General features: G+C 40.7%; 1 protein-coding gene across 5 annotated transcripts in view; it reads right to left on the bottom strand.

Annotated features, from left to right (window-relative positions):
* Positions 1-23,068, bottom strand: part of LOC122781617 (protocadherin-15-like) — a 266,246-nt gene that overhangs the window by 122,750 nt on the left and 120,428 nt on the right. For all 5 annotated transcript variants that reach the window (XM_044045416.1, XM_044045417.1, XM_044045413.1 and 2 more), the window contains 7 exons: positions 19,460-19,620; positions 16,283-16,438; positions 13,677-13,796; positions 13,249-13,359; positions 10,594-10,764; positions 5,921-6,029; positions 5,516-5,628 (listed from right to left, as the gene is read on the bottom strand). In XM_044045416.1, the coding sequence (XP_043901351.1) occupies positions 5,516-5,628; positions 5,921-6,029; positions 10,594-10,764; positions 13,249-13,359; positions 13,677-13,796; positions 16,283-16,438; positions 19,460-19,620 (941 nt within the window). The remainder of the gene's footprint in view (positions 1-5,515; positions 5,629-5,920; positions 6,030-10,593; positions 10,765-13,248; positions 13,360-13,676; positions 13,797-16,282; positions 16,439-19,459; positions 19,621-23,068) is intronic.

The raw sequence follows: 23,068 nt of genomic DNA, 5'->3' as shown, positions 1-23,068 counted from the left end.
CGTACAACAAATCAGGTTTCCGGTACAGAACGAGTAAAGAAAGTTGCTATACTTGCTCCATCATGGTTCTACAAAAGCCTGCAATGGACAAACAAGCCAGAGCCTTTTACATTTTGAAAGTGAGGCTTACAAAAGCAAAGAAACAACAACAAAAAGAAGAAAAAACCCATGTTTTCTGGTATATGGAGGCCACTGTAGTGAATTATAACAACAGCAGACTCACTCATTAGCAGTCTACATATTTTTACACACAGACATTTAAGTGAAGTGATGAGAATGCAAAGTAATATTCTTTTACACAAACTCTCACAATCCTAGAAAACCTGCAGTGGAAACTGCACATAGTAAATGTTACAAACCAGCGTACACATAAATCTCCAGAGCTACTCACATTCCCATGAATGAAAAATCGACTCACCCGCATCCCAAGTCATTTTGCATTTGTCTCACAGACAGTGGAAGACAAACCTGAACTGTACGCCACAATCACCTGAATATAAATGTGTTTCCACCCCGTTTCATTTATCTGGAGTTTGACAGCTTTGGCAACACAGTACTTTACCAACAAAACAGGTGTTTTTAAAGAAACAAACAAAACAAAAACAAAGGAAAACTTAAAAGTTGAGTCTCAAGGTTGGATTATATATATATATTTATTTATTTTTTACCAGCCACTATATTCATCTGGTTTCTGATTTAATGAAGACGCAAGCAGAAGACTGAAATGTCTTTGGTCATCACCTTCAACACACAAAATACTACATACGATAGGAAATGCTGTGACATATTGGGATACTTCAAATAAGGGGATATATTGCGGTCCCAGCTCGTCTCGGCACAGTTTACGCTGGTTTTCCACTACAAAATAATTCTTCATCAATGTGGGCGGAGTCATCACTGATGCATTCATTCATTTTACACACGACACACACAAACGAGCGACGAGTGACTTGTAAAGCAGTTGTTTTCTGAATCATTAGAATTCAACTATTTGTTCAGTACTTCATCCATGACGGGAGCAGGGTTTGTGATGTGGCTCGCCGGCCGTGATTGCGATCAGCAGTGTTGTCGCTAAATACACCAGACTCCTCTGTTAAATACTGAGATTTTAGACATTTCCCTGGTAATTGTTGGAGATTAACCCACATTTTTAGGATCGCTAAGTCTTTTTTAACGGCATTGCTCAGCTTGATTCTTGCCTTAGCTCGCTTGGAACCTCACCAAAGTACCAGGTACCAGGTAATATCAGTGATGAAAACGCAAAATAACCACGCCGTGCCGAGCTAGTGGAAACGTGCTATATCTTAAGAACATTCTGGCCCATGACAGACAGCCTGTTGCCAACTCGTGGTGGAAGCTTTAAATACTTATAATAATAATATTTCAAGTTAGACTCCTCCCACAGTCCAAAGACATGCAGATTATTGGATAAGTGATGTGAAAGTGGATGCATTCCACCTTTTTTTTGCCTTATGTCATCCGGGATTGGCTTTAGCTCCCCCGCAAACCATCAAGGATGGATGGATGGATTAAAAATGGATGGATGAATCATGTTTTCTTTCAACTTTGCAATGTTGTGGTTGCAAAGTCTTACTTCTGCTGTCTCACTACAGTATTCACCCGCTGAAAGCAAACACGCGCTGTACTGTATTTAAGTGAGTGTGCCACCCACGCAGGGACACTCGAGAGACACTGTGGCACAGATGGAGAGGGGGAGTGCAGCGACATCAGCTTCAACCATGACCTGGAAATAATTAGTTCAAATTCACTGCCGAAAATGCCGAAATGTAAGAGGAAAAAATTAAAGGACAAGAGGCCAAGAAGCTGTGACGCCGCCTTGTTTACTGTCTTGTGTCGTTTCCGCGACGACTGCTCGCGCTCTTGGACCATTCCAGCGGTGGTTCACTCCACTCGAGTTCACACTTAATGTTATTGTCAATGCCTTCGCAGACTATCCTTCACAAATCTCCGACCTTATTCCCTCGCACCGCGTGATAATAAAGAACACCCACACTGCAACGACCCACAGATGCAATCTTCTCACTCAAACACCTGAGGGAATTTGTGCTCTTACTGATAGACTGTGTTTGTGTGTGTGTGTGTGTGAGGCGGACTCACATTCCCACACAGACATCGGTGCGTCTGAGAGAGAAAAGGCAGCGTGTAGTATTACTGCGTTCCCCCGGTGATCTTGCTCTTTAGTGGTGTCCCTGTTTCGGCGAGGCAGTGCTAAATGACCTGTGCTCTCCACTGCAACACACACACACACACGTATGTATGCAGACCTGCAGGAGATTCACCGCTCATCACTCAGTGCAGATTCTCCTATGATGACTCCATCATCCGCAAAGTGTCATACTGCATCTATTTCTTTTCTTTTCTGCCATTTAACCAGACTCTTCCTCTCCATCTCCACATGCCATTGTCATTTTGACGGATAAGGCTCCGCCAGGACCTGTGACGACTTTTAATGGAACTGCAGATGGGTTTGATTTCCACTCCTGAGCTAACTGTGAATGACTTGTGATATTATGAACACGGGCAGAAACTGAATGAACCCTTTAACACCGAGTGTATCACAGACGACGCGTTTGCACAAGTGCATTTTGCATCGCCGTAATTACGCGTTTGTGCTATCGGAAAAAAAGTTGCACCTTCATTCACCCTGTTGCAAGAAGCCGGCGAATCAGAGTCTTTGTCACCAGAGAGGTGGAAAAACGCCTGGACATAGTTTCCATTTTTAGGTCTATTTATGGACATTGAGACAAAAACTCAATCGAATGATATTTTAAATATGTTTTATACTATTTAAATTTAAGCACAGTTTAGTTTTTCTTCATTTTGAATTGTCAATACACTATTTACTAACTGCCAAATATTGAGCGTTATTCTGGAAAAACGGGCAAAAGCATTTAGTTACAGGACATTTTCTGCCTCTTTTATGGTTAAAATAACCCAAAAAATCCAGACAGACATTTTGAGGCATTGGTGTTGAAGATTTAAGCCGTGTTTTTTACAGCGTTGAACGGTTGTTTCGGTATTTCCATAAGGAATAGTACCAAAAAAATAACTCCTCCATTTCTGTCTGTTGTGTCGTGTATGATGTTATTGCCTGACCGAGGGCTTTACCATTCCAAACCGTACCAAACTGAATCATACCATGCTGAAAACACAGCTTTAGATGAAGGGAGAAGAAAACACCATGGAGCTCAATGGATGCTATATTCTATCTTTTAACTTCAGTTCCTCTTTCAATCAATCTTTCAACTGATCCAAATGATGAAATAAGAGTTGAGTTACATTAAGTTTGTTTCTGTAGCACATTTTAAAACAACAAAAAAGTAAGGTTCTCTACAACCATTGATGGCTAACGGCCAGACGATGAATGCGTGTCAAGGCATTGTGCCACAAATGATGCAATAATGTGCTTCACTGCCAAAAACATGAAGATGACAAAGAAGAAATTAGCATTTTCACTCGCCGATTGTAGCCAATAACAATCCAACAAAGCACTGCACAACTAGATGGACCCTGGGGTGAAGGCTGATAAAACACATTCATGGATAACGGTTAAAAAACAGTTTAAAATGAACTACCACGTATAGAAAGCAGATGTTTGACTTTCAAAACAAACTCCTGATCTGCAGCTTGGAGATTTGTGATTTGGGCAGATAAATGTCAGGTTTTATGAAACTGGAAATCGCCAGACGTCACCTGAAACCAGGCTCCTGTTGGACGATACTGGCTGTCAATCACACTGGTGCAGAAAGTGACATTGTGGTCTATCTAAAACTAGTGATTGAGACCATTAACTCCTCAGGGAAATGTTTATTGGCATTATATTATAAAATGTATTAAGACGTAGTTTTCCCATTACCTTCTAGAGCCCCCCCCCCCTACATTAGTGCTTAGATCTCCTAATGCCAACCTAAGGTTTAAACCCAGATTTAATGAGATTTTCATCACAATCTCTGTTTTCTATCATATTGTTTACTCTGCTCCCCTTGGAATGGCATATAAAACATGCTTGAGATGGTGCAGTACATTCTACCACTGTATTTTCAAAGCATTAGCTATGTAGACCACATACTGTGCTGAGTCACAGATGCCCAAAGTATAAAACTCACTTCCCCCTCTGTTTTTTTCTGCTTCCTAGAGCAATGGTTAATGCACCTCTCTATGACTCAGGTAGATAAGACTCCCGACCATCCTTCTTACACTCCTCTGTATCTATCTCGGTCTTCTTCTGCAACCTCGCCCGACACCCCCTGCTTTACCCCCCTTCCTCCAGCAGTGCAAGAGCCTTGCAAAAAAATAACGCAAAAAGCCCTTCTAAAATAATCAATCCCTCCTTCACCTCTGCCTCTCACCGCTTTGCTCCCCGGTTTCCCTGGTAAACAGCAGGTTACACGGTGCTTAGAGGTGTCGGGAGTGGATGGAAAGTTCGTCTTGGCTGCTGCTCTCCAGCGTCAACACCCGACTCGGCTCCAAATTAAGATTCATGAGAGCACAGAAGGCTCATCCTTCCACTTAGTTCATAAATCATAATATCTTTGCAGCCCTCCCATCTCCAGAGCAGCCGCAGATAAGGTTAATGGTCCTCAGGACTCAGGTTATCTGGTCGGAGCAGGGAAAGGGATGCCCGCTTAAGTTTTCCCAGGAATGAGGGAGAGTTGATGAGGCACAATATGACGACAGAAGTGTTTAATTAAACTGCCTTCTGGACAAATACTGCGGCAAAAGGAACAATCGATAGCCTCCGTTGGGCTAAACCACTCAGTCTCCATCACATTTACAATTTACAAGTAGGTTTTTTCTTTTCCCCCCATTAGACCTGCAGGATTAACTCACATTATTATCACTGCATGAACGGTAATGACTGATTATTATCATTCTAGTGTGCAGTAAGCAGCTGTTGAGTCTATTTATTATCGTAAGACTTAAGGCTTAACAGGTGGGTTTAGTACATTTATGTTCATTCATGTCACAAAAACACAATCTTGCCATTTGCAGAATTGACAGGTTGTCGAATACAAGCATTGTAAAGCATTTAGGGTGACCTACGTACCTTCACATTTAAACAATAGCTCCACCCTGGCTCTCTTAAACCTTTACCAGGTAAAAAACTTTATTTTACAAACTACCAGAGACACCCAAATCTGCGTTAGAAAACATAGAAAACATGCAGGATTGGGAGACGCTGTTCTAGTTCTAGAAGGTTCTAAAAATAAGTTCCTTTCAATTTATTTGTGTTTTTCTTGTATATTCTTATGAGTTAATGAGTGCCCTTCTAAAGCGTTAAAACCCATGGAGTGGAACCCTAATAGAAGTCACATTACATGTTGAGAGGAAAATTGGGGGTGAATCAGTACTGATTGATGAAAAAAGCAGCCACGTGCATTAATAATAATAATAAGAATAATAATAATAACAATAAAAAGAATAAATCGATCACATCAGAGCAAACGAAATGAAAACAAAAAAATTATCTAAAAGTCAAAACTTGGCCGTTTACCTTGACGACGAGCGTGAAGCGCTGATACAAGTCCCTGCTGATGGGCTGGAGGACACGCAGCTCTGCGGTGGTTTGGTTCAAAGAGAAATACTGGGAATACGTCACCGGATGACCTGCAGACGAGGAAAGACACAGAGACGGATGGGATTCAGAAACTTTCAGAAAACCCATCCCGTCATCGCCGACAGCATGGCATGCGCACTTATCATTACTGTAACTCCTAGACTGTTTGTGAATGTCAGCTTATTCCTAAACGGTTGAATAACTACCAGATATCGAAATTCTACAGCCATAAAATCAAAAATAAATCCATCATTATCTATAGTAGCACGGGGCCTCACAAGAGTTTCAAAAGTCCAGAAACCATTAAACACATTATATATAAACATAAAAAAATCTACCTACCAACCAGGATGAAGTAGAGAATGCCAGGTCTGTCTGACGGGGGTTGTATGTTTCTGTCCATGTCCACTGCTCGGATGGGAGGGGTCACGTTGAGTGGGTTGAGTTTGCTCTGCAACGAGAGTGAGTCGGTCAAAAACACATCAAACGCCGGACGACTGGACATAAAAAGTCTTGCGGTTGTAAAAAAAATGGCCTTGAGATTTACGACGTGACCGTTGTCAGATTTTGAAAACCAGACGTTGACAGACATCACCTGCTAGCTGTCAATCACGCTGGTGTCCACTTGTAATGTATTTAATTGTCTATTTTGAACATAATTCATAAAAAAATGAAATGATTCGCCTCATTTACGGCTGTTATAAATCAAGTGAGAAGTAGATTTTCCCAAAGACCATTCAAATGGAGTTGTGGTGGAGTCGCCCCCTGGTGGCAAACTTCTACATCCCAAGTTTTACTTCTCAGGCTTAAACCATTGTTATATACAGACACATGGAAATGCAGATTACATTTTTTTTCCTGTTGACTGTGTAGCTGCAGATATTATCTTAAATAATTTTTTTTGTGTTATTGTTAATGCCGAACAATTGAGCTTAAAATGATATCATCAGCCCTAGAAAACACAGAGTTATCTTAGAGGAGTTGTAGATTTTGCTGTGACAGTAGTTCCCAAACTGGACATTTGACATATTCCATTTTTTTTTTTTACCAATTCAATTTTGGAATACTGATAATTTAAGCTTATTATTTATTGGTATTTGGGACAATTTATACTGCTTTCTCCACTGTTGTGATACATTAGTGTTTAAGTGCTTTTTCCAACAAGGCCCCGGAAACCTTTGAGGTTTTGGAAGCTCTGCTGAGAGAAGCTGCCCTGGACTCTCCTTCTGGCCCATTAAACTATTTTCTATTTTTAAAAGGAATGTGGAGGAGCTGCTGTGATTGGGCGTTTGTGAATTGTGCCACGGCTTCACCTGCTGATACTAAATTACTCCAACAATATTGCCCGGGCCGCATGCAGTCTCTTATTCTTCACATTGCGCGATGCCGTGCTGGGATCGCATTTGTCTGGACAAAAATGATAAAGCTGCAGCCACGAGTACCTGCAGTTCCACATTCCTCCCCGCATTTGAGGGAAATGAAAGGCTACAGTGGTAAATTAAAATAATAAAAAAAAAAGGCTGCCGACACTTAATATTAAGACTTTTAAAACAACATTCCATTAACTCACCTCATGTAAAGCCGTGCCTTAGCTGTTCTAATCCACAGCACACCGGCCAATTATTAGTAGTATTAAATTAATACGCCAGAGAGGGATCGATTTCTCATCAAGGCGCTTTTTAAAGAGCTGCACATCGAGGATAATGTGTAGCTGCAGGGTTTCGTTTTCCCGCTTCAAGCCTCATCAGCACTAATTACCCGGCTCTGCGTCGACATGTTTGCACCAACATATGGCTAAGTAGGAATACGTCGAACGCATCACATCTCAGGGAAAACCGCCGCGCGTGCAAAAAGCCGTCTTAAGGCTAATGCAGTATGTGTGAGGATGCTCCGCGCTGAACTTCCTCTCAGCGTGGATAGGCACATGGCTAACCGCTCTCTGGCAGGAAGAATCCCTCCCTGAAGGGGTTTATTTATATCCCTCAGCTCTGGAATAATCCTCACGCCCCTCCCAAACCAGCCCCTCTCTCGCTTTTACAATGTCTGGAGGTGCGCTAAATAAATCAAATCCCTTTGGCTCTGCGCAACGATGATTAGCTATAATACCCTCCTGCAGCAGTCATTATCCAGGGGACGCCAGAGCCCATGTTATTTCCCCGCAGGGTTGAAAATAAATACAGATCAACTTAATAATGCCAGTCTCACCATTGTGATTAATTACAATAAACTCAGCAATTACAAGAAGCCAAATCTCCCCAGTGGACGGATATGCTAACATCGTGGTTACTCAAAAGAATGGAGGGGAAAAAAAAAAAAAAGAAGCCAGAGATTAAAATTTACGCCAGCTTCCTCTCGTGATACTTGGAGGAAAATCAGAAATACTGTTCTACTGTATATACCAGGATCTAACAATAATAATTAGAGTCATCTTATCTCTTGCTCCATTGTGATCTAATCCCACTATACCAGTGTGGGAAGTATAAGTGAGGAAGAGGAGGATGATGAGAGAGTAAATCTGGCTCCTGTGAAAAGTCCGTAGCTGACTTTACTCGACTTATTTGTATTTACACCACTGTATTTTAACGTAGGTGATAATGGAGTGACTTCAAGATCTCAATATATTCTCAGCTGGTTACTTGGTATAAAAGGTTTCAGAAGCACAAAAATAACTCAGTTTATTATAATAAATGAAATTAAATAAAGTTACAGTGTGTTAGTCTCCACAAACACAAACAGTGTAACATTTGTCCTTTTTTTTATCCTGTCAAGCAAAACTTTTTTAAAGAGAGTTTAATTGCACCGTTTATGGTGTGAAGACTCATGGTTGCATTTATAACTAAGCTAAATATGGTGCTGGTCAATCCAAAATGAAAAAAAAACACAACATATTACTCACATTATATGACTGAGGGAGCGTTGGTGTGTATACAGCAGCAGAGCAGGGACAAGCAAAGACTGCAGATAAAACGTGGACATACGTTTGAAGCCTGGAGATTATGTTAAAGGAGAAGTTCTAAGGTGTCACCAGCAGTCAGTCTCACCACTGCTGTATTTACTCACCTATCGAATTCACAAACACAAAATTATGTTCGATTGAAGACGACATGAAACTAGTGACACCATTAACTCCTCAGGAAATAAATCAAGTGAGAAGTGGAAGCTCATTTTTTCCCATATCTTTTTGGCAACCTATGGAGTCGCCCCCTGGTGGCGGCCAGTTTCATTTTACAGGCTGCAGCCATTTTTATAAACAGACCTATGAGTAAGACAAACACATGCAGAAAGAAAGTTGCCACAGATTCACTGTATTGATCGATATCCCTGTCTTATAACTATTGATTTTCTTAGCCAAACCTAAATTGATACCACTGTGTTTGTTCAATTCAATTAAATTCAGTTGTACTTCCATGTTTGAAACACCCCAGTACACCTAACCTATGCTTGATGCATTCTTTTCCCAATAGTCTTTTGAATTGTATTCTCAGCAATGTCTGTCCAATAGTTTTTTCACACTTCAGTTGGTGGCGGTAATGAAACTGTAAGGTGGGTTTGCCAACCTACAATTTGTATGAATAAACTGGCGTCCGCTGTATTTGTAAAGCAAAAACCATTTATAAGAGAAATACATCTTTTGTCGGAACTTGCATTCATCTTCAAAATACATAAACTCCACGGGTTCCGCGGCGTAAACACAGGCGAGTATGTTCACACTTTGAAGTTTCCAAAAAATGCAAACTTCACACAGTAATCCTGAGATTTAAAGCCAAGGCTTTTCACTGTGCCAACTCCGATCCAGCACAGTCAGCAAATCCAATCAAATTAAATCCAAACTACTCCAGTCCAATCCAATTCAGTGCAGTTTAATCCAATAGTCTGGTCTAGACTGCTGACAGGGACAGCACTGCACGCTTAAAAGCACCAGGAACTAAGTAGACGTGATTTGAGATCATTGTGTTTCAGACGTGACGGACAGACTGTAAACATCTGAGTCACCATGAACGAGAAGTCATGAAGGGGCTCCGAGTAACAGGAAGTTTACATCCACGGCTCCATGGCAACTGAGCATACTCCATCTGCCGATGAGGACGGAGTGAAATGAAAGTGGGGAGGCTGAGGAACAGCTGCTGACGGATACTTAGGACCGATTTCTTTGTTTCCGAGTGTATTCAGGACGAGTCAGAATCAATAATTCATCACAGTGCTCTTTCAGTTGGTTTTAATCTTTCAACTCAGAGATGCACAATATACCTTTTGCCTACATGCCAGTGGTGTTACGATACTAAATAGTTCCGTAAAGGATGTGGCATAGAAGGTAAACATGTACTCCAAATTTTGATCCTATAAAAGGCACTGAAGGCCCGGGTATACTTCCACACGAGGAATGGGTTGGGTAGGCGCAGACTGAACTTCCACCCCACAGATAGGTGGAGTATATGCCCCATTTCAGCAATAGAAGAAGTAGTCACCAAGGGAAGTCACCCAAGCCTCGTGCTGGCGAACCCTCGAACCGGCGGACACCCCGACGGACCTTTCATCTGTGAACCAGACGTGTGCGAGGGAGCTGTAGAATCAGTCTCTTGTTCTTTGGTAGGAATGCGTCCAATTCCCTGCGCCCAAATTTGTACCCCACCACCTGATGGTGAAGTGGGATACTACCGGACCCTAGCGTGCGAGTGTACCAGGATCCAGAAGTATACCCAGGCCTTGACACTATAAAATCTATTGTTAAAGATCTAACTTCCTGTCCATCATAGCCGTTAGCATTCCCCTCCTTCCTCTTGACGTCACCTCATGTATGAGCTTGCTGTGGACGTCATGTGACTCGGCTTGTTTGCACCGCCATGGAAAAAGCAGCATTCTGGCTACTGACTGGACAGATTCTCCTGGACTTACAGACCCCTGAAACTGAGCAAACACTGCAGATCAGTGATAGCTGTCGGAATATCAAGATGTTTATTTCCCGGACAGCGGCTTTGAGAGAAGACATTCTGACCTTGTGTGTGCTTGGTTCTTACCGGTTGGGTGAATTCAGGAATAGCAACGTGGTAGGTGATGGGGTTGCAGTCGCGGGTGTTGTTCACCAAAACACAAGGGAGGAACATGGGGCCCAGGTCGTCTCCGTCCAGAACGTCCACGGTCAGAGTCGTGGTGGCCGTCCGCCGGTTGGGAGGGTACGGGGCGCGGTCCTGAAAGATGAGCACACGCCCTCAGTTTGAACCCTTTGAACACGGACGCATTCACCGCGGAAAAAGACAACCATCGTCACATATGGCTGATTTTAAAGAAACAAACTCAGAGTGACTCTTTACCACTTTACCTTCAGTCCCACCAACCTTTAACAAAAAAAACTTTGTAATACTTTATTATACACACACACCACTCAAACTTCAGCTGAAATCAATATAAAATGTTGACATTATAAAAGCTGTTCTCCAGAATACATTCTATAGTTTGCTGACATAAAGAGCAAATGTATTAACTCTGTGTTTACTCTGTTTGGCTGCAGGAGAAAGGCTTTTAAAAAACTAGATTTTTTGGAGGTAAATTTAAAAAATAAAAAAAAATTGTATTTAAAAAATTGTATTTAACACTCAGTCCTTGTCTCTAATCTGCAGTTTGTGTCTACACGTATACATTACATTAAACTAAATGTCAGACAAAGCACAAAGCAAAAGACAATTGTATTGCAGTTGAGTTGCATTTGTCAAGTTTTTGAGAACACAAACATGTAGACTTATATAAGCACTTATCTTCTGTATATATTCATATACTATACTATATTCATACCACAAAAAACCATGCTTGTTGTAATGTGAAATCAAATATACTTATTTTGTCACACATAAATATCCTTGGCAGAAAACAACCAGCAGTGCAGTAATATTGAACAAAAAGTTTTGTCGTATGGAAATAAATCTTTATAAAAGACAAAAAATCCCCCTGTTGAGCTGCTGTTGCTCCTCACATTGGTGCTGAACAGTGCGCAGCACAGCATTCCACAGATTTGTGTTGTCAGTGTAATTGAAATCTTGGCACCGGCAGCACAAGCCACGAGTAAATATCTCGTCCTCTTTCTGTCTCCACTTAGATTTCGTCCTGCAGGAGAAAATAAAATCTCCCCGGAGAAACCCTTACCGGGCTAAAGAGCCGAGTCTTTTTGCTCTCTGGAGCAGAAAATGGAATGGAATGAAGATGAGTTTACTGCTAAATGATTATCTGTGCCGCGGTGCTTTGACTCCGCCATTGTAGGGTGTAATATTTGACTTTTGTTTGTTCAGGTAAACAAATCGCTTAAGATAAGAACCCGGGACTCTTCGATCGCTGTTGCCGGTCAACAAAGCATTTGCGTCCTGATAGCAAGAGGTAAGGACAAAACTAGAGAGCACATTATGTACATTTAAACTGGTTTAACTGCGTCATTTACATTTCTAAACATCAAATAATAATGTAGCGTAATGTTACGTATGAGAGTGGTGAGGAAAAGTGCTTCCCTCAGGTAAAATACCACAGACTGTGTATAAAACTGGAGGAAGTCTTTCAGTTTGAAAAGTGAATCACGATTGAAATGGAAGTAGCAGTTAGCCTGGCGCTCTGGTGTAATGAGCTGCAGCATCTTTAGCATAATTTATTCCCCATTAGCACTGGAATGGGATATGAAACAGAGATGCAGTCTTGCCACTGGAAAAAAAACAAGCTCTTAATAGGATTTAAACCATAGGTTTACACAGAGCTGGCTCAAGGCAGAAGCAAACTAAATGCCTGCTTTGGGCCCCCCCCCCTCGATCAAATTCTGCTTAGGTCCCCATAAATGTTTGGGCTGGCCCTGGGTTTACAAAGACGAAACTAACAACTTATAACTGATTTATTAAGTCCGTAAACCTTGTCCTCAAGTGCTAATAGTCTCAATTGCTAGTTTCAGCTCTTATAAAATAGAACACGATGCAAAGTTTATTAATTATCTTCAGATTTGGATAAAAATGGTCTCATCATAGATCATCCAGTTGACGCCGTGTTTCCCGGGACGTCTGTGTACTAATATACAAAGAATCAGACGATACAAACAATTATCCACGAAACAACCAAATCAGAGTCAGCGAGTCAGTTACACAGCAACTTCACATTCAACGTATGTGTCATTACACTTGTATGAAAGAAGTATGGAAATTCAAATCAATAGAAAAGTGATGTACCCTTGTGAAAAATCTAACAGCATCCATTTTGGGTGAGTATTTGTATGAGAGTTTTGCATCTTCTGAAATAGGCAGACTCAAAAACCCTGGATTTGAATTGACGTTACATAACATTGTTTTTTATGATATCTTCACATGGACTGAATTTGAGATATCTCAATTTATTTTATTTGATCTTTAACCATCCCTTTCACAATGTATTTTAATTTATGGAGGGCTCACTTCAGCTTTTACACTGCACTCTGCAATAGATAGATACTGTGTTATGTAAGGACTTCATCAAAGCCACTTCTGACTTCACACTACAGTATATATCACCTAAAATGACTCAAAGGTCCAATATGTGATGAATATAAAGTCTTACTTTTCTAGTTTTCCTGCACACAAACCAATTTGAGCATACAAGTGCTCGACACTGAATACAAATCACATTTTGAGAGGTAGATGCTGCTGGGTTGACCACAGTCAACGCTGACTTACATTGGCTTGGACCAAAACCAGGTAGCGAGTCCTCTCCTCGTAGTTTAGCCTCTCTGCCAGAGTAATGTGTCCGGAAAGAGTGTTGGCGACACTCACTGTTCTGTTTGACTCCTGGAAACAGAGAGGAAATGGATTAGGTTCTGAATGATTAACTGTTAGAAACAACACATTAAGCACATAACAAAAGCTAATCTTTAAGTTGAACGTATAAGTTGGAAAAAAACACCGATGTATAACAAATGTTGATTAACTTAATGTCATTTGTAATTTATGTTCTAAGCCAATTTAGGTGAAGCGTAATTCTCTGTAAACGGCATGGGGGAAAAAAATGCAATGAGACCCAAATCATTCAGCTCTTGTCAGGCTTTGAGGATAAATGTACAATAGTGCAGAGTGTGTGTTTAACGTGCTGTGACTTGTCCATTTACCGGATCATTGGGGTTGTAGAGGACGCTGTATTCTATATGTCCATTGGGCCCGTCATCGATGTCCGTCGCACCGTTATTTCCCGCAAAGCCGGTGAAAACGGTGGTTCCGACTGGTGTGAGCTGGAGGCAAAAATAGAGTAAGAAGAAAATGGTGTGAATCATCCACTTCAACTCAACTCAAAGCTGAGAATGACTTCCCTGATGGGTTACACTGACAAAATAAGTACATCCATTACAGGATTATTTGTCCAAGAGGAAGTCATTCATCTACCACCAACTGATCTGGGAAAATGGAGATTTCATTTCCTTTACAATCATTTTCTTTTTACGTTAAGAAAAAAAAGTTTTCCAAAACTAGCATTTTATTCTCTCAAAACAAAGTAACTGTAACGTCCGACTCGGGAACTCACAAACCCAAAATATTGCAGAGAATAAATGTATTAATCTCTGTTGAAGACAAAAACAGATGTTTTTTAATCAGTTACAGAAGCAGAATAATTATTTTACAGAATAATTATGTAAAAAATATTAGTTATGTTATGTGCCTTTTTTTTTTGCTTATTTTAACCATAAAAAGGGCAGAAAACGGCCCATTTTTAGAGAATAACTTTCAATATCTGGCAGTTATTTACAATTTACTGCATGATAAAATAGTGTATTAACAATTAAAATAAGTTAAACACTGTAGTTGTACACGAACACCAGATTCTGCGTGTTAAATTTCAAATTTGAACGGCATAAAACATATTAAAAACATTTGGTTTGAGTCTTTTCTCATGAGTACAAAAGTGCAGCTTCCATAAGAAAGTTGGAATGTTTGTGTGTCGCCGCGGTGTTAAAGGGTTAATTCTGGATGCTTTTCTTTTGTACATCTGTGCATTTGTTATTTTTTGTTCATTTCTGTTCTGTTTTGTTGTGTTTGTTTTTTCCATTCATCAGCTGTCTGTTAAAGAAAGGCCGCACTCAGTGGGCGTTTCTATATTTGTACACGTGAATAAAAAAAGAGGACATGTTGCAGTCAGCTGCGGTCCAAAGTCTAATGCACACTGCTGACAAAATAATAAAAATGTTCATCTGCTGATCCCCCAGAGGCCTCAGCAGCAAAAGGCCACTGGGGCCGCGTACCGGGCTGTAGCGCTCGTGCTCGAGGATAGCGTTGACAGAATTGCAGAATGATTCACTTTATCGTCGAGGCGGCTTCATATGGCTACGCTAACACGCTGTGACAGGAGGTTTTGAAGGAGATAGCTCCATAAACTGTGAACAATGGAGACAAAAGGCGTAGCTGACTGGGAACTCAGCGGGGAACCATTTTCTCATCTGAAAACTCAGGAGTATAAAAGACGAGAGGATTTCATGAACTGACCTGACTCACTGCCGGGGGGGAAAAACCTCTGTTTTTTTCCTGGTGTGCTGTAAATTAAGGCAACAATAAAATGTCCAAATCTCCCCACCTACCTGGTTACATGGAAACATGATTTATATAAACTGTACATTAAGACTGTACATTTATCAATTACTCTGACTTTAATTTAAAGCTTTATTTTCTTTGCACTTCTGTTTCTGTCCTGGTCTTTGTTTAGTTAAGTAGTAGTAGAATAGTAAAGTTTTACTTGGTAAGGTGTGAGGTGTGGGCTGTGTGGGCTGCCGTCATACTGGTGCAACGACAAGGAACGACGACATTGAACGCAACACAGCGGACAACAAAGGAGGGCATCCAGCAGCTCGTCCAGCTCTGTATGAGAATGGACTGCTGCCACTGAAGGGAGTGACACCGGTCTAGCTCTACCCGGACCGTACCATTTTACCCTGGTAGCCCAAAAGAAAAGTACTATTCATAACAGAAACGCACAAAAAATACCTTATCGCATCCAACCGAACCATTCCACTCTGGAAACACTGCTTTTGTTCCCTTAATGTGCTCACATCTGTGTTTTCCTCTTGTTCTTGGACCCGTTGGCATTTATTTATTTATTTTTAAGATTTTACTCTTTCTCTTGCCTGGTTTGTTTGCCTTTTTTTTCCCGATTGCTTTGCTGTGTTTGACCCTGCCTCTTCATCGAATTCATGTGTTTGGATTTCAGACTGGAGTTGTTCTGTCTCTCAGCGGAGGTCACATTGCTCCAGTCGGTTCAAACTGAAAATGTTTGTTACAAATATATTGTTTGGTGTTCCTCGAAACTGTGATCCCACAAACCATTCTTTCTCTTAGAATTCAAGCTTCAAAAAGACTCCAAGACTCCCTCCTTTGTATTATCAACCATATAGGACAGTGTTTCTCAAACTTTTTATACAGGGACCCAGATTTTTTAACTATGTGATGATGTGTAGTGTAATGTGGCAACTAATTTACAGCAGTATCTGTCACACCAAATATCATTATAATCAAATGAATCATGCCCCCAATCATGTTTGGTAAGTGAATTACAACTTCATTTTATGCATATAATTTAAAACAAATGCACCTAAATCTTAACTTCAACATTGGTCCGACCCAATCCTTAGGAACCGCAGAAATAGGACACTGATAAAAGTGAAACTGTACCAAAACACAAAAGGGATGAAGAGAAACGTCATTGAAAATCCTACAGGAACAACAAACTCACCTCATTGACTGCCACATAGTACCGCGGCTGCTGAAAGCGAGGCGTGTTGTCATTCTTGTCCCTCACAATTATCCGCACCTCGTGGAAAATGACCGTACCCACCAGCACGTTGTTACACTGGACCTGAACCACGATGGTGCTGATGTAGTTGGGCGGCTGAGAGGGAGAAAAAGAAAAAAAAAAAGACATTTTCATTAACCTTTTTTTTAACCCCCTTTTCTTTTATTTTGACAACTACCTGGAGATAGATGTTGATACATTTCCCTATGCTATTATAGAGAAAGTCTCATTTCATCAGCGCTCTGTTGATCCTGACTGATTTCTCAGTGTTCCTTGAGACTCTGAGACTCACAGGGGTGGTTAGAGGTTTTGAGAAAACTCTTGTTCACTGGCATCTTCCAGGGTTGACATGAAAATGTGACTCATTTCTTGGCGGTAGTAAGATAAAGATAACTTCACTAAATTTAACTACTGGTGGGCTGTGGGTGCAGTGAAAACAAACAAACAGGTATATTATATACCTGGACCTATCTTAACCATAATATTACAGCACACCAGATAATGCAACAGAATTCAATATTCATCTGAATGTGTAGAACCACTCAAATTTACTCAGCATGAAAAACCCACACAATAAATCTAGTATTATTAAGTATCTTGCAGCCCGAGTCCAAGGCCAACGCTGCTAATAAAGGGAGGTTCTGCAATAAGTGGCTAAACCAATATATTCCACCCCCTCTCATTGGCTTTCTCATTAAAGTGCCAGCCCCAACATACGAGAAGTTGTTTTCCCACATCTCGCTTACTTCTAGCCATCTTCTCTGATAGCGTACGCCTCGCCACTGTTGATGAAAGAGCTCTGGAATCCTTCAATGTTTACTGGTCGAGTTCATCATTACTACAGACTCCTGTTTTTCCCCAAATCTTGTGTATTAATAACTCTCAGGAACTTGAGGAGGATTTCAACAAATACAACTGTAACTGTTTTGTCACAGAGCCGAGCCTTACAGTGCGTAACTTAGGATGGGGGAAAGGAGTCAAAATGCTAAATAACTAAATAAATAGCAGTAGAATTCACATCTGAAATGTGTGCTTTTGTTCTTATGTCACTGGTATCCCTGATTCCAGAGCTCAAATAACGCAACTATAGCCATTACTATATAATATATATAGCTACTCATTACTGGTAAAGTTAATATTATCCTCATCCACGGCTTGTCCTTTTCTAAGGGTCACATGAGGAGCTGCAACCAACCTTGGATGAGATGAAACTAATAGTAATGATGTAAATGTTATTAATGTTATGGATTTGATGGAGTTTTTCCTCACTCGATGTGAGGGTCTAAGGACAGAGGGTTTCACTTCAAGGCTAACTGTGTTTGTGATGTTGGGCTTTATAAAACACTGAGAAAGTAAAATGGTATAGTCTAAAATGGTCTATATACGGCACATATAATACATGATATCAATGTGTGATGAGGCAGCAGTGAGCTAAAGTTTACTGGGCTGTTTTAAACGTTAGCTCCGTTGCCACCACTACTTGTCAGCCATCATCTGAATTTAGAAACAAGCTCGGCGTTGTTGCCCTGCAGTGTCGCGCTGCACGGCGATCATCTCTCCCCCTGCTCTTTTCCTTTCCATTTGTAAAGGTCTGGCTCTCTCATGCTCCTCCGCTGTTGTCATTGCCGCCGTTAATTGGCCGTATTTCTGAGTAGACTCCCATCCACCTCCCTCCCCCTACATTAATCCACGTGATGTAACCAACCACACATTTCAAAAGCAACTCCTTTCCCACACCTAAACCCCCTGGTTTCCCACATCACACTTATATATACTGTATCATTTAGCCTGATCTGTCAGCACTGCAGGTTTACACTGGAAAACTGGGGAGAACGGAGCATAACATGCAGCCACGGACAGTAAAATGTCTGCCTGTGCACGTTTATTAACGTACTACATGAAGCATCTATCACAAATTCTGTCGTATCACATCATCACTTCCATCACATTCTTCCTTCAAAGCTAAAGAGTGGAGAGACAACTTTGTAAGGGCGAAAATGTGTTCAAAATCTTCAAATTCAGAAAAAAAATCTAGGAATGTTCATTGATAACACCCTAGAATTAGCAAAACTGAACACAAAGCATTATTTCCATAGACTTCTTTAACAACAACAACAACAAAAAAAATACAATAATAATCCTCTGCTTTCCTTCTGAAGCAAACCAGGAAAGAAGAATATCATAAACAGCCACAAGGGGCACAACACAACTGATTGCAACAGTTTAAATTGAAGTCTATGGGAAAATGAGCCAACTTCACATTTGATTTCAAGTCAGTAAGCATTTTCCTGAGAACGTTAGGTTTTGGTCTTCTTTAACAGAGACTTATGTCATTTTTGTTAAATGTTTTCCAGTGCAGATTAAACTACATGATAAAGTATTGTACATAAACATATAAATGGATGATTTATTTACTGCTGCTATTGTGTGATAGGAGCCTGGTTGCAGGGGTCTATGAAGTTGCGATTTCAAAAATGTAATGGCACCAGGCAAATCTTCACAACGGGGGTTCAGATTCCGGTGGGACGTCCAAATTTTGTGACGTTATTATTTCAAAAGGCATCACTGAGGCAATGATGAGCTAATTTCTCTATTCATAGCATGAACATGACAAGTTTGAACATTTTTGGAAACTTAAAATTCAACATTTTGTCAGAGAACCTCCAACCATGATGTAATAAATTGCCAATTAATTCATTTTCTACTTGAATGGGCTTAAAAATTGAAACAATGGTGAGTAATTTAATGTTTGTATGCAACACTTAGTCATGAGAACAAACACACCAAGCACAATAAGCTACATGACCACACATGATGGGAAATACATTTAATTCTTTTCTGATAAAAGGACATGCTTGCCACGTCATCTCATGTTTAGATGTCCCTTTCTGCAGGTCTACTGCTGCCTCTTTGGTAACTTTGTGTCAATGAGGTAAATCCAAACAAACGACTTCAGTTACTGATGGAGGCAGCAGTGGATCAGCAACTCCCGTGTGCCCTGACGTAAAATCACTTTCTCTATGGAGTTTGGTACTTTTTACAGATTTTAGTGTGAAAGCCTTTTGTTTAGCCTGAACTGTTACTTTGACGTCCTCATCATTGACATTGTGTACTCACATCTCTGTCCAGAATACGTCCAGTGCTGTTGAGGTAGAGCCTCTGTCGCGTTGGTTCCAATATCACCCAGTAGTTGTAGTTCTCCAGCAACGTCAGCGAGATGGTTCTTCCAGGGTCTTGGGCTCGACCTTTTATCTGCATGTTTTCCACCAGAACTGTACCTGTGAGGGCAGAACCGTCTCACTTTTAATGAATAGTCATGTCATTGAAGGACAATTTATATTATGATTTAGTATTGATAAAATAAGAAAAACGAGGCATGAGGTATATTTAAAAATCCATGGAGTGTTTTTTTCTGTTTTATAATCTAACGACAGCTTAAAGCTTAATTTCACTCTGCATACCCATTTGGCAAAACACTACAAAGAAGAAACAACATTTACACTATTTACATACGACCAAGCAGCAGCCAGTGAAGACTCTCTGAAGACAATTCCACACCTTATGTAGGCAAATCTCTAAAATTCATAATTCTTATGCCCGAGGGCACCAATCCTCATTTCATATTCCACATCTTTTAATCAGTGGGTGATTAAACTTTGCCACAGCAGCCCGGTGGGACAACCCACCCAAAGCCTGAGAAATCCAAGCAGTGCTTGATTCCCGAGAGGGCAAATTAGTGGATTTAAGAAATAACTAGAGATTCATTAAAAGAAGAAAAACAAATTTAAGAAAAGAAATCACCAAATTCCAGGAGGAGCAGTGGTGAAGTCTTTTATTTGAGATTAGTGGAGCACAAAGGAATTTAAACTCTAAACCTCAATCAAAGTCGACCGTGTTGAGAGAGTGTTAAAGGAAATGAACGTCCACCAATGTTAAACTGGTAATTCAAAAGTTTTAGAGAGCTGCAGGCGTAAGATTAACCGATGACTTGATGTAGGGAAAAACAAACACCAGACATTCAAATACAGCAATCGACAACGCTCAGATATTATACATACATTTAAAATATAAGCTATTATAGGTTATAATAAGATCATTTATCACATCACAGTGTGAAATAGTCCCACATTATCTTAGAATAAAGACATGATGCAGTTTTATGTCATAATAACATAGAAATATCTAAATATAACCTGAAACTTTTCACATGATTACGTCATATTGATTACATTTTACGTTTGCTGGTGTAGAAGTGTGTTTCCATAATTTCATCAACAAAAAGGGTGATAAATTTCACACCAAAGTTGGAAAAAAGGAAAAACAAGTTGGTAAAACTAGATCATGACATAAAAGTATACGTTGGTTGGGTGTTTGGTTCTAACTGTCAGCTAATCAGTGCAGGAATATTTGGCTGCAGAACGTGGGTGTCATCGGGGTAAAACGACAAACACTGTCCACCGTTTGTCAAATCAGCCGTTTAAAGCTGATTAAACACAGCTCGAGTGCTTCCCACATCAGCTGTCACTACCTGTCAACGATAAACTGTGAGGGACGAAGCGAAAACTCGGATAATCACCGAGTGAAGTTGTCGTGCGAGTGTTCCTGCGAGGTCCCACGAGTCGGACACAATGAGACGCCTTGTCATCACTGTCAGATGAGACGTGCGAGTACGTTACACTTTTAACCTTGTGTTTCTGGACCCTGGTGTTTAAATCAAGGCGCTCATAATAGAACAGACTGTGGGCATTGTGATTCTCTCTTGAAGAATTAGCACGCCATGCAGGAAAAAAATCAATAACCAGAAATAAAAACTTCAGTGTGCAATTTTGTAGATAATTTCTTAGCTTCTTAGCAACTAGCAGCTTTTTCCTAGCTTCTTAACTAGCAGATATTTTCTTTCATTTTTAGCAACTAGTGTTTTTTTTGCTTCTTTTCGACTACCAACTAACAGCTAATTTCTTAGCTTCTTAGCAACTAGCAGCTAGTTTCTTAGCTACTTTGCATCTAGAAGCTAGTTCCTTAGCCTCTTAGCAAATTCCAGCTATAGTAGAAGCTTTCATTCTTGGCAAGTAGGAGATCATTTCTCACCTTCTTAGCAACTACCGGATTTTTTCCTAGTTTCTTTGAAAGTAGCAGCTACTTTCTTTCCAACTTAACAACTAGCGGCCTTCTTACCAACTGGCAGCTAGTTTCTTAGCCTTTTATCAATTAATTGCAAATAACAATAAAAGTGTTTTTACAATTGACACGAATGGCCCTGAATTTGGAATCCTATGTCAGGGTTTGTAAGGTTGTCTGACATTCCCAGAGTTGTGAATTTGACCTGAGGGTGTGTTCCATTTGAAACTTCCGACTAGGAACTTTCTGACTTTCAACCACAACTTGAACGCACAAATCCACCCGGAGTAACAAATGGTAAATGCTCCGTATTTACACTGCACAATTGCCATTCAATCACACTTACAGTAAGTGCAGCATATTTTCTGGCACAGCTGTCAGTAGCAACATGGGGTTAAGTCTCTTGCCCAAGGACACATTAGCATGTAGACTAGAAGCTGGGAAACCAAACCCACAACCTTCACCTTGCTCTACCGAAGCAGTTCAACAAGCTAAAAGCAAGTCAGCAGTTTTATCTCGCTTCTCTCGATGCACTTTCTTTCTTTTCTTTTTCTTCTTTAGATCTCTTTCTTCGTCCCGCCCCAGTGCGTTGAGCCAACCAGGTTAACAAGCTGTTTCCACCACTGGCGATCTTGAGCCAGCTGCTCTGCGTCCTCAACAGCAACTCCATGTTGTTGGAGGTTGCCTGCAACAACATCGGGTGCGGGGCTTGCCTCGTGGTCATCTCCAGCCTGCAGCCCTCGGGTCAAATTGGAAAACGGCTCTCGTCGGATGGTCAAGGGGAAGACGGAGAACATGACCAAACCAGCGGGTACGGCGCTGCGCGACCAAACAAGATACTCTGGGCTGGTGCGTGCGGGCCCTAAGCGCTTTGTTGGAAACCCACTGGGGCTTCTGAGAGCCCTGCTATCAAAACCATCTAGTCTTGTGGCCAGATGCACTAACTCTCAATAATTGCCATTTTAATGAAAACCTAGCTTTAATTTCAGTCGTCAGGACTTTAAACTGATTTAAATTAACTGTGCTTTGAGGCCATTTGGACAGAACTGACTGTCTTTCCCCCCACTTTGCATTCAACATGTTTCACATTTAATTAACCATATGCCAAGGAGCTAATGGATCCTCAAAGTACACCGTTTCTTCCAAGTGAGTTTCACGCTTGTCGACGTGAACATATATGAGCTTGTGTGGAGAGTCTTGATATGCCTTGCCAATCTACCTGCGGTAACAAAAATAACAAAGAGGTCAGGGGGGTTTTAATTGCTGCCCGTAACATATTTCATCCTTCCGTGGAGCAGATTGTTCTGCAGAATCATTCAGACTTTCAGACACTCGAGAGGGAGCCGATAGAGGTGTGATGGAAGTGTTATAATTACAGCCACCCCTGCATTTGTATGCTACCATTAATGACAACACTGTCTGCTTGCAGCAGTCAGGGCTTCTTGATGCATGCATGTGCTGTGATCACAAGGACCTGTAATTATCTGTCTCACTTGGGCTAAACACTGTCTGAAAAATGGATCTTCTAAGAATTTAATTTAAAAGTTAAAGAACACCTCTCCCTCCCTCTGGGTTCATTAATCTAAAACAGCTTTTCATAAATATATC

Source organism: Solea senegalensis, linkage group LG15 (genome assembly GCF_019176455.1).
Source record: "Solea senegalensis isolate Sse05_10M linkage group LG15, IFAPA_SoseM_1, whole genome shotgun sequence".
NCBI lineage: Eukaryota > Metazoa > Chordata > Actinopteri > Pleuronectiformes > Soleidae > Solea > Solea senegalensis.
The sequence above is the reverse complement of the archived record's forward strand: the minus strand, read 5'-3'. Positions and strand labels throughout refer to the sequence as shown.